The sequence below is a fragment of the Phoenix dactylifera genome, chromosome 16 (assembly GCF_051530095.1).
Source record: "Phoenix dactylifera cultivar Ajwa chromosome 16, Ajwa_hap1_PhDact_Kaust_v1.1, whole genome shotgun sequence".
Classification (NCBI taxonomy): Eukaryota; Viridiplantae; Streptophyta; class Magnoliopsida; order Arecales; family Arecaceae; genus Phoenix; species Phoenix dactylifera.
The window spans coordinates 8,848,548-8,865,865 of NC_143205.1; the positions used below are offsets into that span (position 1 = coordinate 8,848,548).

Below are 17,318 nucleotides of genomic sequence, written 5' to 3' on the forward strand. Positions count from 1 at the left end.
CCATCAATAGACGGCAAGTCTCTTGGAACATGTTAAACCTCATCTCACAAAATTATGCAATCTAACATAAAAGTTCAGATGATGAACCTTACCTTTTAGGAGTGGGTTTGAGAGTAAATCCAACTATGGGTGTAGAGATGTGGAGATCTAAAACAAAAAAAGGAATACAAAACAAATATAATAAGGAAGGGCTTAGTAGCGAGTGTGGGATCAAGCTTCCAAAGAGATTCTAAATTGGACATCTTGTGTAGTTTCTGCCTACTAACTGGTGAAGGGGAGCTGGAGAGGGAAGGGGAGAGGAAGAAGGAAAGAGAAGGAAAAGAGAGAGGGAGGGAGGGAGAGAGAAGGAGAGGGAGGGAGGGAGCAAGAGAGAGGAAGAGGGAGGGGGAGAGAAAGAGGCCAAGAGAGGGAGAGGGCTTTAGAGCCCCCTCTCCTCCAGTCTTGACATAACAAAAGAGAGGTAGAGAGAGGGAGAGGGCTTTGGAGCCCCCTCTCCGCCAGTCTTGACATAACAAAAGAGAGGTAGAGAGGGAGAAAGGGAGGGAGAGGCTAAAAGAGGGAGAATGAGAGGGAGAGGGCTTTCAAGCTCCCTCTCCTCCAACCCTTCACTTAAAAAAAAAATCAAAAGAAAAGGGTCAGGGCCTCTATGTTGTTTCGACATAGGGGCTCCACCTCTGTTACGCCGCGGCCAGAGGAGAGGAGGCTTGAAAGCCCTCTCCCTCTCCCTCTCTCAGGCTCCCTCCCTCTCCCTCTTTTCCTCCTTCTCCCTCCCTCCCTCTCTCTCTTCCTATCTTTCCTCCTCCCTCTCTTCTTCCCTCATCGGTGTGTCGAACTAAAGGGCGGAACCATGCCGATCCACCTCTGGCACAGCTCGATACACTCTAAACCAAACGAATCGGGATGGTACTGTTAATCATGCTCTCTATATCATTAGTAGAAAAATTTGTATAGAGAAATTGAGCGTGACTTAAACTACTACCAAGAAAATCCTAATAAAAAGGAAATTCTACACCATGACAATTGACATGTATCGAGATGCATCATAAAAATCAAGCATACTTCCAAGAAAAAAATCTAGTATGTTGATGCCCATAACAATGTAAGATACATTCTATCTAAATATGATACCCTACCCTGCTTGTTATCCTTTCACACGACTTGCTTCTCACAAAATTTTTTTGCCTCTTCGCAAGGTGTTTCAAACATCATTAAGTTCCTAAAAAAAAAAAATTCTCTACTCTCCATTCCCTTCCCTTCTAAGAAATGTGTTTACAACATATCTCAACAATATAGCTGGCAGTCAAAGACAAGCGCAATGTGAATGAAGTTTGATAAAATTAGAGCAAGAATCACGTGACTCTTACTAAGACTGGATGGAGTACAATTATGAAATCACACATGGACAGGGACATAGGCCGAATGGATAGAATTCCGTCATGAGGTGGAAAACTAGGCTGAATGATTAAGTCTTGAGTCATTGTATGGCAGAAGACCGAGGTAATCATACCGGACTTAGATTTCCAAAAATAGAAGATAGTATTGTATATCGAGTAAAGGGAGACGACCAACACAAGCTATGTCAAGATAAGTTAAAGACCGATGAGGCATGGCTATCAGTCTGGAAGTTACAACATGATCGTGCTTGCGTAGATGCGTTCTAAAAAACAATTGGCAGCAATTAACAAAACCACTAGGAGTTGAGACCACATATGAAAAGCAACTGTCAAAGTGGACAGTTATAAGGATTATTTCTTTTTATATATTAGTATAAATAAGTCAAATTATTCTCCATAAAAGACCCTTCAACAATCAACCTGATCAATTAATCTTCATCTTTACCTTTACATTATTTGTTTATCCTAGGAGTAAACGTAACTTAGCTTTCTATCATAGTCTAATACTACATCCCAACCGTAGCCTAGTGTTACATCCTTCTACCGTAGCCCAGTGCTACACAACCTCCCCCCCGCGTCTATTTTCATTACCTTCGAACAATGATGTGATAGTGACAAAAGTCCTTGAAGGTTACGGCACTTGAATCCACACAACTCTCTATCCTCCATTCAACCCATACCTTTTCGGCTAGTCCAACATCGGCAGCATCCTCATGCACACATCTAGACCTCACCCAATCAGACTTAATAGGCAGCCCTCTACCTCCACAAACCAAGCTCCTCGGAGATCCCAAGTTCCTTGGCTCATCTAGGATGGGACGGAAAAGATGGCAATAAGTTTGTGGCATACCTAGTGGGACACTGTATAGTCATCATCACATTGTCTCCGACCGAACGCTACATAGTCATCGTCATGCTCTTTCCAGTAGGACAATTGCATAGATGCCATCATACTACTGTCATAGAAATTCAAGAAAGCAACTGCAGAGAAAGCGGCTACTATAGTAGGACTATTTTTGGAGCGCTATGCAACATCATCAGCTCTCACAATAGGACAATTTAAAAGACTTGTTTGCATAGTTGAAAGCTAATTCATGAAGCCACGGTACGTTTTAATGAGTCCTAGGTGACGACAGTCGAGTCCATCCTTGTGAGGGGCGAATTTACTTATCAGCTAGCTTGTGAAAGTATTACGATGCATGAAAAACCAGAGTTGGAGATTTCGGCTCATCAAAAGACAACCTAATATACCATAAAAACCTCGAAATCTGATAATCGAGGTATAACAGAAGTCATGCCGACTGAGTTGCAGAAGACCAAACCATCAAGAGATATTTCGGTCAGTGCCTAGCTGAAAATAGAGTATCGCTCATGGAGAAGTTCAAAAAAATGCCGGTGAAGTTCGGCAAACCTTGTCGACATTAGTTCATGATCATTTGCTCAAAAGTAAAGGAAAAAAATTAGTAGCCTCATGATATCGGCTATGAGCATCACAAGAACTAAGGGACAATCTTATCAAAGGAAGCTTTTGAAAGTTTTCTATGTGATAGGTATCCTATATGTCAGGAGGCAACATGACAACATAATAGCCGATTCGGCATGGTAGCAAATGTCACAAATGATCAAAGACCCTCATACGAATTATGGATAGTACAAGTCCCAATGCTACATGAAAAACTGCTGGAAGATCGAATAAGTGACGAATCCGATCTGAAAACGGAATAAATAACACACACACACACACATATATATATATATATATTATTTAGTTAAGAATTTCCCAAAAGTTTCTGCCAATAGTCCAATACAGATCATAATATTATATTAAATCCCATAGAAGTTTTGGCCAATAAGCCAACATAGATTGTAAAATGAATTTTATTCTTCATGCCTTTCACAACTTCTCAGTACGAAAGGAAGGCTTAGTAGAATCAAAAGAGATACAAGTGAATTGCTCAAAGCTGATACTTCAGTAAAAGAGCAACCCTCAGTAAGCGGATCAAAGCTATAATTGCGAGGCTTTTATTCTGCAAGTATCAAGGAGGCAATAACAGACATCCCATCTGTCTAATGATCCTCGGCCAATGAGATATGGGAGAAGTTTGATAGAATTAGAGTGGGTGAGAATCATATGACTCTTGTTAAGACTGGATAGAGTTCGATTGTGAATCACACATGGATGGATATCCATATTGAACAAAAAGAATTTGGTCATAAGATAGGAAACTATGCCGAAAAAATAAGTCTTGAGTCATTGTTTGGCAGAAAACCAAGACAATCAAACTTGTCTCAGACTTCAGGAATAGAAGACTGTATTATAGGTCGAGTAAGGGGCAACAGCTAGCACAAGCTATGTCAGAATAAATCAAAGACCGATAAAGCATGACTATTGATCCTGCAATTACGAAATGATCATGCTTATGTATATGAAGGAAGACAGTTGACAGCAGTTACCAGAACCACCAGAAGTAACGATCAAACGTAAGAAACAACCATCAAAGCGGGCAGTTATAATGTTTAAAGGCAGATACTATGTATTAGTATAAATAAGTAGAATTGTACTCTGTAAGAGACCCTTCGACAATCAATTCAATCAGTTTATCTTTATCTTTACCTTTATCTTATTTATTATAAATGTAGACGTAAGTTAGTTTCTACTGTAGTTCAGCACCACATTCATACCATAGCCCAGTGCTACACACTTCTGACGTAGCCCAATGCTACATCCCCCATCCATTTTCATCTCCTTCAAATTGTGGTATAACGATGGCGAAAGTTCTTAAAGATCAAGATGCCTAGACCCATGCTCTACTCTCTATCATTCATTCGACTTGCACCTTTCCAGCTAGCCCAACGTCGATGGTATGCCCGCATACATATCCAAAGCCCGTCCAGTCAAGCTTGATAGGCTATCCTCTATCTCGACAAACCAAGCTTCCCAAGGATCTCGTGTTTCTTAGCCTGCTTGAAATGGGATACGAAAGGTGCCAACAACAGGTTAGTTGTAATCTCATTTCTTTTCTCTCATACATTGGGTGGACTTCACAATCTTCTTTCAAAATAAATAAATAAATCAAAATAAAATAAAAAACAAGTTTTCTTGATTTATATTGTTCTTTATGTCCAAATTCATTAAAATGATATTTTCTATAAAAAAAATGATTCCCTTTACTTCCATCCAAGTCCTCCAAGGCAATGGTTGAACCAGCTGACCTAGCCCAAACTATTGCAACGAGTGGCTCATGGGTTATTCGTTCGACCCCTGGTCAAAGTAGGCTAACCCATTTAGGTCTTTATTTATTCAGCCCTTTCCAAAAGCTCCACACATCCTCTTCTCCCAAAATCTTAACTCACCCAATTCCCTGACCTTCCACCATTATTCACCAATTTAATCCCTAATCTTTCTGGAGCCTCATCTTCGGCCTAACCTCCCAACTTTATTCACTAATTTAAGCCTTCAATTTAGTTAGTGCAGTGTTATACCCTTACTACCTCAATTTAAGGAAAGAAAAGGAAGAAAATTAGGAGGAAGAATATGCTACTTCATGGTAGGTTAGCAAAGGTGTTGGCCATGGCAACCATAGGAGAAGGCAAAGGGAAGTAAAGCATAGAATGAATAGGATCGATCCTTCCTTTTTCTCTCTTGAATCTTCTTGTAAAAACAGTAAAGTCGATATTTCAAATGAATGTTTAGAAAATTCAGATCTGAGTACATCCTAACCAGTAAAGGTCTGCAAGTGATAGGTCAGGCAAGTCAAACCTGGTCGATTAGCCTAACTCTCAAAACATTGATCCATGGTGATTTTCAACCTCTTTGTGAAGATTCAACATGATAACGTGAATCCTCTTTCCTAATAGGGAACCTCGGAGATAGCACAAAGTAAGTAGATAAGATGTCTTTAGCTTAAAATTTGCCCCAGTATCTTTTTCCCTTTTTCCAGTATCATAACAGCCATAACTTGAGATTTTGTACTCTATTTTGACTAAATTATGAATGCTTTTGAAATTTTTTAACAAGATATATCAACTTGATGTGTTGGATGCACTAAACAGACTCATCTTGACCAAGTTCACCTTGACCTGAAGGTACAATGATGGAATTAATGGGAAACATGTCATCGTTTTTTTCTTTTTTGGTCTTTGGTTTAGTCTATGGTTTAGAACTAATATGATTAAATCAATGGTTATATTGAGTCATGGTTTCTTAGTGCTTGCATTTAGGCCTATATGTAGGGGTAAAGATAATTTACAATTTCTGCTTTCCCTTCACGCAGTTTTGTCATCTGTTTCATTTGTCTTATTAATACTTAAAACCAATGTTTCATCAGAATTTCTGCATAGATATGATATTTATTTTTTCATTTGAGCTGATATTACCTGTTATGAGATTAATTTCAAAATGCACGAAATTGCAGAATTGATCATCATCACCAATATATGCATCAACCTTTGGCCAAAATGGTGCATGACCGAATCCTATCAATTGCTTCACTATCAGTTATCCTTCATCTGTGCCACTTCTGAGTATGTTTTATGTTTCTCCTACATCAACCAACCTCTAACTCAACATCATATCTCTGCATAAGCAGCCCTGTCATACTCTAACATTCTTAAAGTGTACAAGTAGAGCTGATCTGATGAGTGTTCTCATTAATTTTCCCTTTTCTTCTCCACATAACAGGCCAAAGAGTAGTTTTAGTACTTGTACCATGCTTAACTTCTCCTTAAGTGATCCTGAACTATCTACGGAATTGTATGATAAAACCAAACTGGTGGGGCACAATTTACTTCTGGAATGCTTGGATCAATCCTTTCTATATTGCTTCTGTATTTCATTAAAGCATTATAGTCTGTCCAATTAAATTCATCCCTTCTCTAATGAGTCCAACAGCACAAAGATGACAATAAAACAAAATTAAACTTCCTTATTCGTATTTTGTAGGTAGAATGAAAATAAAAGCATAGAAGTGCTTTTCCTTTTCATAAGCCATTGGCATGAAAGTACCCACCCCTCTTCAGCAAATACTATCCGCAAGATGCAAAGTTCATGAGCATAACATGTTTGGAGACCCACCATCTTCCTTGGTTTTAATTCATCCTTCTAAATGATCCCAACTTTGAATCTGTCAGTTATGGCAAATCACATTTCTAAGTTTGTTTATATAGATCAAGTTAGGTAAAAATGGTTTCTGCCCATAATGGCCTATGAAGGTTCAGCACCGAGAATAAATTGTCCACCACTAATAACATACAACCCCTAACAAAAATCAGATCATTTGCAAGAAAAGAACCTAGTGCTATATACCATCGAATTTTGTTAATTAAGGTCAATTTAACGGTCAAGATGGTGAGGCTGACCGTTTGTCTATTGTTCATCTTCATAAAGAGGGTTGTGAATGACTACAAGTGGAGATCATGTATCACTTACTGATGGACTCAAGGTTAGAGGCAAAGTACTTCAAAATCTTTCGACATAGGATTTTCAATAAAACTTTTGGGTGGTCTAAGCTCCCTTTTACTTCCAAAAAAAAACATAGAAGAAAAGAAAGAAAATCTTTTGGCATGATGGTCATAGACAAACTTTGGCTAGAAGTAGAAGTCTGTTGGAGAGGAGTATCCAGTGATCATACCATTCTTTAAATGGAATATTAACAGGAAAAGCCAAATTGAAATTTCTAAATAGTTGGATATGTCAAGGGGGTGGATTCAATTAACAGAACAAGTGAGGTTTATCTGTACTATGCACCGGCAAAAAAAAAAAACTTTTGCAAATAACTAACAACTAATCATCTCACAAAGACGATAAGATCTAAGTCCCTTATCGAATACTATCTAATTCTCAGAAACGAAGTAACAAAAAATAAAGCAAGGTCGAATCTTTCGCTTACCATCCCCCAGGAGAGACCTTTCCAAGTTCCGAAACCGGATTTCTCCCCATATTCCCAAACCAACGCCATGGCCGTGATCCTTCCACAAAGAGAACAAGTAAATATTATATAAACCGCACCAAAGAGACAAAAAAGAGAGGGATGGAAGGGGAATCGGAATGGCGAAGGGGAGTGGGAATGGAGGAGGTGAGTTACCATTCGATGACGCTGGACACGTGTATGACCCAGGTGGGCAGGGAAAGCGCGTTCGCGGGCTCCTGTAGCACAGTGAGAGCCACCGGAGGGCCGAAAGGGAGAGCTTGGGCGGAGGCGGCGAGGGCGAGGCCGGCGCCGCTGGCCAGCAGGGCTGCCGAGGCCAACCTCCGGCCGCTCGGCGGCTTCGGTAAGGACCGCTGTGAAGGCGAAGGCGAACGCGAGAGACGAGGACGAGGAGAAGAGAGATGGGCGAAGATGAGACCCACAGGGTGGGAGAAGCACGCTGCCGCTGCCTCTGTCGCCATAGATTGCGGGGGAGATTGGAAAATGAAGCATCGGGCTTACTACATTTTAGCCTGAGCGAGGTAAAAAAATAGTCACGTCACAAATTCTAAATTTTGTTTTAGAAGTTTTTAATTTTTTCCATGTACTTCAATTTAGTATAATCAATTTATCAAACTTTTAAAAAAAATTAATTCAGATTTTGATTGTGAATTTCATTTGATTGCCATGATGATGGTCACGCGCCGTTACGTGCCATCGAAAAGTTACCAATATATTTTTCTCCTGATTTACATGCAAAAAATTTTGAAGACTGCCTCCTTTTCTTAATTAGGGTTTCATTTCTCAATTTCATCAATCCTTTCTAGCTTGCGACTGGAGACCAGCCATAGCTATGAGGGAGTCAGAAGAGTGAGAGAGAAGAGAAAGACAATAAGGCGAAGTGGAAAATATTGATGAAGATAAGAATGAAGGAGATGAAGAAAAAGAAGATTAAAGAGGTCTTGTATGATTGGTCTTTGGTCAACAAGCAAAAACCAATTGGGATGAGAAAGCCTAGAGAGATCACTAAGGAAGAGGATGGTGTTTTTTTACAAGAGTCTAACTAGTGATTGGGAGAAGCACTTGGATACAAAGCACTTTTCTATGGAGGGCTAGCTGGAGTTCAAGGTCATCCATTTTATGCCTAGAAGGGCTCATTTTTACCTCTTTGACATGAGAAAGAAGCCCAATAACATCAAGCTTTATTTTCATTATGTTTTCATCATGGACAACTGTGAGGAATGGATTCCTTAGTATTTGGGTTATGTTAAGGAAATTGTGGACTCTAAGGACCCTCCCCTGATAGATGTTCTAGCAGAACAAAATCCTTAAAGTTATCCGCAAGAATCGGGTCAAGAAGTGCATCGAATTGTTCTTTGAGATTGCTGAAAACAAGGATGATTGCAACAAATTCGATGAGGACCTCAAGCTTTTCATAGATGAGGACTCTTAAAATAGGATAAAGTTTGCAGAGTTGCTAGGGTACCACTCCACCAAGAGCAGTGATGATATGACCAACCTTAAGGTCAATGTTACAAGGATGATGGAAGGCTAGAATGATATTTACTGCTTCACTAATGAGAGCAGAAAGGCTGTTGAGAACTCCCCATTCATAGGAGAGGCTGAAGAAGAAGGGTTATGAGGTCCTTTTCATGGTTGCTACAATTGATGAGTATGTTGTGGTCAACCAAGAGAGTTTGAAGGTAAGAAATTGGTCTCTACTACAAAGGAAAGATTGAAGCTTTATGAAAGTAAGGATGAGAAGAAGAAGAAAGGGGCCCTTAAGGAGAATTTAAAAGCTTCTACAAGGTAATCAAGAAATTTTTGTTTGACAAGATGGAAAAGATTGTGGTGTCTGATCGTATGGTCGACTCTCCGTGTTGTTTGGTCACTAGTGAATATGGTCGATTTTCAAATATGGAAAGAATTGTGAAGGCATAGGCATTGAGAGACTCTAGCTTGGGAGGCTACATGTCCTCTAGGAAAATAGTGGAAATCAACCCTAAGAACCCTATGATGCAAGAGCTAAGAAAGCGAGCAGAGGCGGATAAGAAGGGAAACACCATTACTCCCACGACCATCTCTCACTGGGAAGAAGAGATTGGATTTGGATGGAAATGGAAGTCAAGACCCCAATCAAAGAGGGTGAAAACTGGAGGAAAAAGCTTTTAGCCCTTTCTACCACACAAGCAGGTCATGTAACATTATGTGACAATTTTATTATAACAGCCAGATAGAATTCACATCTAAAGGTCCGAATTGAACAAATTTGAAAATTATAAATAATATTTATATCTAAGATCGAAGAGGACTTCCAAAGCATCATTTCAGAGTGGTATGCTAGGCTACCCAATCTACTATATTGTTTGGCTCTTTATAGATATGTTTCACTTCAACATCAGTGAGGAATAACAAAAAGAAAATTATTTTTGAAGCCAACTATTACGGTTTGTAACAAAAAGAATAGTCACACTAAAACTTTTTTAGTTATTACATATAGCCAATTATCCTTGGTAGATTTTGCAAAAAAAAAAATCTAATTTACAATTATTTTTGTCAAAAAAAGATAATATTTTTATAGAATGATATATATTTTTTATCGAACACCTTTGCTTGTCCTTAAAAGTAAGAGATGGATGGTACAAGTTTGATATATGTATAATCATCACATAACTTTAAACAAAAACAAATTTGAACCATTATACCCACCTCATTTGTTATGATATTAGGAAACTAACGAAACCCAATGAATCTAGAGTGTACATTGCCACTATTGAGCTCTTGACGCCCATAATTTGGCAATTTTGGCCCCAATTCCTCCACATTTTCAACTCCTAGGAGGAAAGATTGGATCTTGGAGGGGTCTTGGAGTTTTATTTGGTAAGATACACACACACACACACGCACACACATATATATATTGAGAGAGATCATGCTAGACTTGGTTATATTCAAGTGGATCTCTACTCTATCTAGTCAAATCTAGATTGTATGATAAATGTCTTATATTGATGATCGGAGTCATTGGATGTGATTTACTACCCCAAAATTGCCTACATACCTAAAAATATATGATCTAGAGACCTCCTATCTATGCATCAAGTGGTCAAAAAATTAGACAGTGTAAATAACATTAAATTACATATATTTTGATCATCTTGATGTAGGTTAGGGGCCTCTAAATCACATGATTTTTTATAGCATATCATATCCATGAGTTTCAATCATCAATGTAGTACCTTCATTATCCAATGTAGACCTAACCAAATCTTAGTGTATATCCACTCAAACAAAGCTAGAGGCGGAAATCGGGTAGGGTCAGGTCAGATGTAGGTCGAGTCAGAAAATTTCAAACCTAACCTATTTATTAAACAAGTCAAGATTCAAAAGTTGAATCTATCATGTTTAATAAATAACCTGACCTAGACTACTTAACTTGTTTAATAAATAGGTAACCTACTTAACCTACTAACCTATATAACATGTTGACCTATATAACCTATTTAACTTGTATAAATAATTTGTATAAAATGTTATTAACTAATAAACTAGTTAACTTGATTAACATAGACAATAATGATTCGTCGCAGCCATCTAAAACTATAAAAGTGAATATCTGCTTTATAAACAAAATTACCAGAAATGATATAAGTTCAATGGTGATTTGTGCTATTAAGAAGTCAAGAAAGGCAAGGTTTAGGTAGCATTAAGAAGTCCCAAAATAGTACAAGACTATTATCACTAGTAACCAGATCTCTCAAGCTTACTAATAACGAAACCACTAGTAGTTAGATGTTCAAAAAATCTACTTCCATTAATTTCCAGATAGTCTATTATTTTCTTATTAATCTAGCAAAATAATCAACTACATCGATCCTAGATATTTGGAATGGGACCATGGCTTCAATCATTTCCTACCTTAATACAATCTGAAAGAGACCTGAGATACCATGCTACAGTAATAAATGCCTTCAACAGTCCTCTGTGGCTATGGTACTTGATATGTAAGCTCCATCGATGGACCCATATGGACCCAGAAATCAACACTTGCTGCTTCCCCAAGTAAATATAAATGATTCATGGGAGCTGATATCTCTTATATAAGTCAGCTGGCTTCCCAACAAAAGCACAAGAATGGATCCAAGGAAATCTAGGTCTGTACCCCACCGAGAAACCAAATACTAAACCTGGAAAAGATCATAATTGAAAAGATTATTATGAAGCTCAAATCATCACTAGACTTGAGAACAAATACAAATAGATATAGGTGATAGAATCTTACTAGCTTTATGACATCTGGCAGCATTTTTTGAAGTTGTAACATCATAAATTCAACACCTTCTTCATCAGATAGTTTATAAAGTGAATAACTGCTTTATAAACAGAATTATTAGAATATCTGCATCACTTACCTGTTGGAAAAAGAAGGCTCTCAAGAATAAAGGGAATAAAAGGAAAGAGATACCTTTGTGGAACAGAAGTTTCAAAGAAGGTGGTGCCCAAAATCATGTTACCCAACAAAATATAAAGATGATGCTGCAAACAGATAAAAAGGGATTGCTTATTAATACTCATCAATACCTTAAACTATTATTAAAAAGTTCGTCTCAAACATCATGCACCAAATGTTTAAGGGACATCCCTGAAACTATAATCCCTCAACAACCAAGAAGATAACCTAAATTATAATCATGGTTACAATACTAACTTGTCCAAAAAAAGAAAAACTTACCAAAAGAAACTATAATCCCTCGTCACTTTGATTCCCCTATTTGCTGGATTTTTCCTTTGATTTCTCACTAGCTGGTCACTGCCGCAGGCTGTCCACCGCCTCCGACTGCCGACCATGCCCTTGAGCACAAGCCCAGTGATCCCGACCTCCTCTTCCTATTCTAAGAGAGATGGCAAAGTTTTCCTCCTCTCTCCTATTTCTCTCTCTTTTTGTTCTTTCTCTTTCTATGCAGACTCAGATATCCTAGTTCGAAGTTTTATCTCCTTTTGCTCGGATCCATGTTGACCCCAGTGAGGTGGCTCGAAACTATCCTAGTATCTGTGTGGCATGGCGTCCAATTACCTTAGCCCTCGTCATGTATCTCTGGAATTTGGTTACTATTTAACTTTATTGAGCCACCTAAATTATAGTTGATCTTGACTAGTTGAGTTTACGTTGTTCGGACTGACTCGAACAGTAGGCACCACCACTGGCCAACCTTGTCCTTCCTCCATTCTGGTTCAGGTATGAAGCCATAGACGCTGCAGTGCCCCAAATTGGATCATTTTTTCCGATTTTAACCCATTCTCAGTTTTCTTTGGTTTTGAAGTTGTTGTTGATGGAACTTAATAGTTTTGAATAGATTCATGTGATTCGCATAATTGAACTTGGAAGGTTTCAAAGCGGACGAGTTAACTAACCTAACGCTTTAAAGTGTGTTTTCTAACGACTTTAGAAAAGTACAATTAGTTTATTAAATTTGATTATGATCTCTATGTTATATTGATTAAGAGGATCAAGCATGCTATTATTATTGCCACAATTTTTTTTAAATATGTTATGTATTTTAATATTGTTGTAAGTTGAATTTTGAAAGATTTGACTAGGTAATTTATAATATATATATATATATGTGTATATATATATATGTTCAGCATGGGTATGATCTAATCTATAGGGATTATACGTTAGTCTTATCAACTTGTAATATGAGAAACTAGTTTCGACTGTTAGATGTATGCCCTAGAAGCCAATCTGGCTGACACATTGTTAATTCTAGGGACATAATTTTGTACTTGACTATTTATTATTAAATAAATAAAAGGCATCGTTTCATTCATATTATTTATGCGTCTATGAATCGTCCAAGAAATTAATAAGATGATGATGCTTATTCTCAAGAGTTGAGAATTTGAGCCATGTATCATTGGTGATTAATTTCTAAATACTCCTGATCAATGGATCATCACGAGGACGGTGATCGATCCGATCAGTGCACAGATCACTTTCCTTCTGGATGGACGAGACTTGAGTCCACAGTGTAGGGACACTGAAGTGATAGTGCAGGTGCTTGTTACAGAACAAGGGTACTGAGCGTGACCAAGACAAGAAGTCACTTGGATGTCTATCCACTCGTCAGTGACTTGCTTGATGTTGCAGTAGTATGACTGATTCTTTGACCTGCGGTGCTTCAGCTACTCACAGTGAGGTTATTGTAGTTTGACTACACGTATACATGGTCTCTAGTCATATGGGTCCTTGTAGTGTAGATTGGCTGCATTAAGTTCACTGTAGGAGTAGGGTATGCACTTACATGGAATCTATCAACCTTGATAGAAGAGGAGTAATCCTATGTGATTTGTTAGACTGAGTTCTAAGACCTTGGCCAGGGTAGTAATAGAAAGTGGAGAAAGAGTTTTCCACTATCGAACTCGAGTCAAATAAATCTTGACATATGACAGACGAAGGGGTTTGACGAGTTATCCATGACCTCCGTCCTGTAGGGATCCACGATAGTAGGACTGTATCACACGATAACTGCACCTAGAGGTTCATCATTCTATTCTGCTGGGTAGCCACTACATGCTGCTAGGTGTCACTGGTGGATGGTGGGACTCATAGAAATTATCTCGATGATCGATAAGCCCTAATGAGTAGAGTTGGAATCATTCCGACCCATTGAAAGGAGTTTTCAATGATATTGTGATAGAGATCACAATATATCTCACTACCAGTCAGAGTAGAACCTATGGGGTCACACACACTAGAGGCATTGACCGATCCGATGGTTGAATCGTGATTAGGAATCACAAGTAATCAATTCAATTGATAATAAGCTGAAGAAGGAACAAAGAGAATTAATTAATTGGACTTAAAACAAGAGTCCTACTTGGAGTAGGATTCCTAGAGTCCTAATTGGATTAGGACTAGGAATCCTACTTGGACTGAGATTCCTACTTGGATTGAGATTCCTACTTGGACTGGGAATCCTATTTGGAGTAGGACTAGGATTCCTACTTGGAGTAGGATTCCTACAATCCTAATTAGATTAGGAGTTTTGAATTAAATTTGGATTTCTACTTGGAGTAGGATTTCTAGAGTCCTAATCGGATTAGGACTTCGAATTCAAATTAGAGTCCTAATTGGATTAGGACTAGAATTAAACAAGTCCTAATTGGATTAGGATTTCTTAAGTCCTAATTAATTATTAATCTAATGAATCAACATGACTCCTAATTGGATTAGGATTGAAGAGTTCAATTGAGTCATGGTTCATTCAAGTTCTAATTGGATTAGGACTAGCATAGATTGAACCCAATTGATTCATGATTTGGACTAAACCAAATAGGAGCCCTAAATGCCTTTATAAGGCTTTGAAAGGAGGTGCCCTAATGATAAGTGAAGCCCTCCTCCTCTCCATCACGTGGCCACCCTCCTCTCCTCTCTTTTCAGCCACCAACAACAAAGGGAAGAAAAGGATCTTGGTGGCCTCCTTCTTCCTCCACCGTTTGGTTCCAACGCAAGGAAGAAAAAGAAGGCTGCAGGGCTTCGTTCCTCTTCTTCTCTTCATCCTTCTTCTTCCTCCTCCCAAGCACAATCAAGGATTGATTGAAAGGAAGGATATCAGCCATCAAAGTTATCTCTGCAAGGGAGCTAGCACCCTGGGGAGATAGAAAGCTTGGATCGGTTTTCTGCTTCGTGTGGATACCCGTAGAGGCCGGGCACTTGAACGGCTTCAAGCGAACCTTCATCCTAAATCACGATCATCAGTTTGCAGTGATCATCTACCCGCACAAAGGTGAAGATCTGATCTTCCTAAAGGTTTTAAAAGTTTTTAATCCTTATTTATCTACTAACGGTTTTTGAACAACGTTCATGCGATGAACGGTTGATCCCGCGCATGCCTCTTCCGCTGCATCTGATTTTTTTTTAAAATTTCAGCGGCATGATCGGGGTATTCTAACAGTGGTATCAGAGCCTAGGCTTCGTAGATTAAGATAAGGATTAATTATTAGTAGGCTTATTAGATCTGAAAATTGAAAGATTATGCATGCTGAAAATTTTCTGCATGCAGATTTTTTCTAGGGTGCTGATTTTTGCATGCTGATTTTTATGTGATAAGATGATGATTCTAATTGCATTGTTAATGAGATTACAAAGTTTAGAATCATGATTAGCATGATCAGCAACCTATGTCAAGAGATAATCAGTTAGTTTTCAGATCTGAAAATTATAATTGCTGCATGTGGTGATGATCATAGGATTCAAACCCTTTTGGTATTAAATGTAAAGACCTGCGATGTGATCTGCAATGTCATGTAATTTTTCAGATGCTTGCATGCATCTTATTTGATGTTTTGAGAGGCCTGCGTGCCTCCTAAAAGAAGATGTAATTTATTATTATTTTTATTTTACATCTGGTTGTATTTCTGTGATGTGATGTACGTCAACGATCAAGTTGAAAACAAGGCATGAGATGAACAGGGGTCTAAGCGGTTGATGGCGATTAGATCAAGAGTTGGTCAAGGATCGAATCAAGGAGGCTTGGAACCAATTCAAGAGTTGAAGACCAATTGATCGATTGACGTGCATGTGCTTGTAATACGACCTAATTAGAATCCATGATCATCACTCATTTAAAGTTTAGCTTTAATTATTGCTGCGATTATAACTGCCTGTGATGTGCCGTTTGCATGTGATGTGAATGAGAGCGGGGTAGATAGGTTTACATGTGATGTAACAAACCCAATGAGACCTAAACTAAAACCTCCTCAATCAAGTCGAGAGTGAACCAACATGAGCAAGTCATATTAGATTAATTGATCTAATTGGTGTCTAGAAAAGCATGAAAGGTGGTTACTTAATTAGGACCTTACTCTCTGAGTAAGGGGAGCCTCCCACCTGCTTACCTGGCCAATTGTTCGATTACCTCTTATGAAGAGCTCAAGTTGCAAACACTAAGACCTGATTAACCGATATTAAGTCCATAGGTCTTCCACCATAGTAGAGCTGCTAAGGTCTTTCTGATGTTGATTTGTCTCGGCTGGATACAGTGGTCAAGTTGCATCGGGGGGCTGGACCTCTCTATAGACATGAGATGTTGCAGGGTAAAGGTGGGGTTGGGCACCAATAACTGTTAGGTGAGGACCCAATGACGACTTTATTCCTACGGTTATACGGTGGGTCTAACTTAACTAAGAAATGGGACCAATAACTGTTAGGTGAGGTTTTCATGGCTTAGAGACCAAATTACACTGCAACATGCTTGAGAAGCATTGTACAAGAGTTGTACATTCATCAATCTATGTGTCATCAATAACTGTTAGGTGAGGTGGCATGTAAATCGGTGGGACCGCAGTACCCACTAGAAACCCTAGTCGTGTGGGATTTCCGTTTTCCTACCAGGGGAGTGTGAGGAATTCGAGAAAATAGTGGGAGTTACATTTGTTCTAAAAGACCTTAGAACAGATTAGGATCAAGTACAAAAGTCTAACTAGAATCTTTACTCTCTGAGGATTATAAAGTCAGCTTCTAGACTCTTAACTCATATCCTATAGAACAACCGTTTGACCAAACCCAATTATAAAGATTGGCTCAGCAAATTTCAAAAATAGTTTTGAATTGTGAGAAATTCGGGTATATGCTAGACCATGGAATCCCCATGTTACCAATCCGTCCGATCATTAATCAGCGCAAGACGCTTGTTAAGTGGACGAACAATGACAATAAAGTTAGGTGCTGCACAATGGCATCCATGTCCAATGCATTACAATGCCAGCATGAGAACATGAAGACTGCCAAGGACATATTAAATCACCTGCAAGAGTTGTATGGTGATCAGAGTCACGCAGCTCGGTTTGAAGTGTCCAAGAGGCTCTTCAAAGCCAAGATGCACGATGGGCAGTCTGTCCACGATCATGGTTTGACCATGATAAAGGACTTGAAGAAGCTTGAGAAGCTCGGCATGACCATGCACAAGGAATTGCAAACGGATTTGATCCCACAATCCCTTCTAGCTTCATATGA

The 17,318-nt window shown here is 38.7% G+C and overlaps 1 protein-coding gene, 1 long non-coding RNA gene and 1 pseudogene across 4 annotated transcripts in view; 2 read left to right on the forward strand and 1 right to left on the reverse strand.

Moving 5' to 3' along the window:
* The window catches only part of LOC103696264 (YCF49-like protein), a 38,486-nt gene extending 30,642 nt beyond the window's left edge, over positions 1 to 7,844 (reverse strand). Inside the window, exons 1-2 of one of the 3 annotated variants that reach the window (XM_039117934.3) lie at positions 7,478 to 7,831; positions 7,283 to 7,361 (exon numbers count right to left, since the gene is read on the reverse strand). In XM_039117934.3, the coding sequence (XP_038973862.1) occupies positions 7,283 to 7,361; positions 7,478 to 7,782 (384 nt within the window). In that variant the 5' untranslated portion in view covers positions 7,783 to 7,831. Of the gene's footprint in view, positions 1 to 7,282; positions 7,362 to 7,477 lie in introns of all 3 variants that reach the window. The other 2 variants (XM_089927987.1, XM_008777825.5) reach the window with 2 other exon arrangements.
* An 849-nt stretch (positions 7,845 to 8,693) lies between these two features.
* LOC103696265 (heat shock protein 81-1 pseudogene) lies at positions 8,694 to 9,592 on the forward strand (annotated as a pseudogene).
* Positions 9,593 to 14,968: 5,376 nt separating this feature from the next.
* LOC149751109 (uncharacterized) lies at positions 14,969 to 15,933 on the forward strand. Its single transcript, XR_016398796.1, has 2 exons — positions 14,969 to 15,090; positions 15,777 to 15,933. It is a non-coding gene; the product is annotated as an uncharacterized LOC149751109 (long non-coding RNA).
* The last annotated feature ends 1,385 nt before the right edge of the window (positions 15,934 to 17,318 follow it).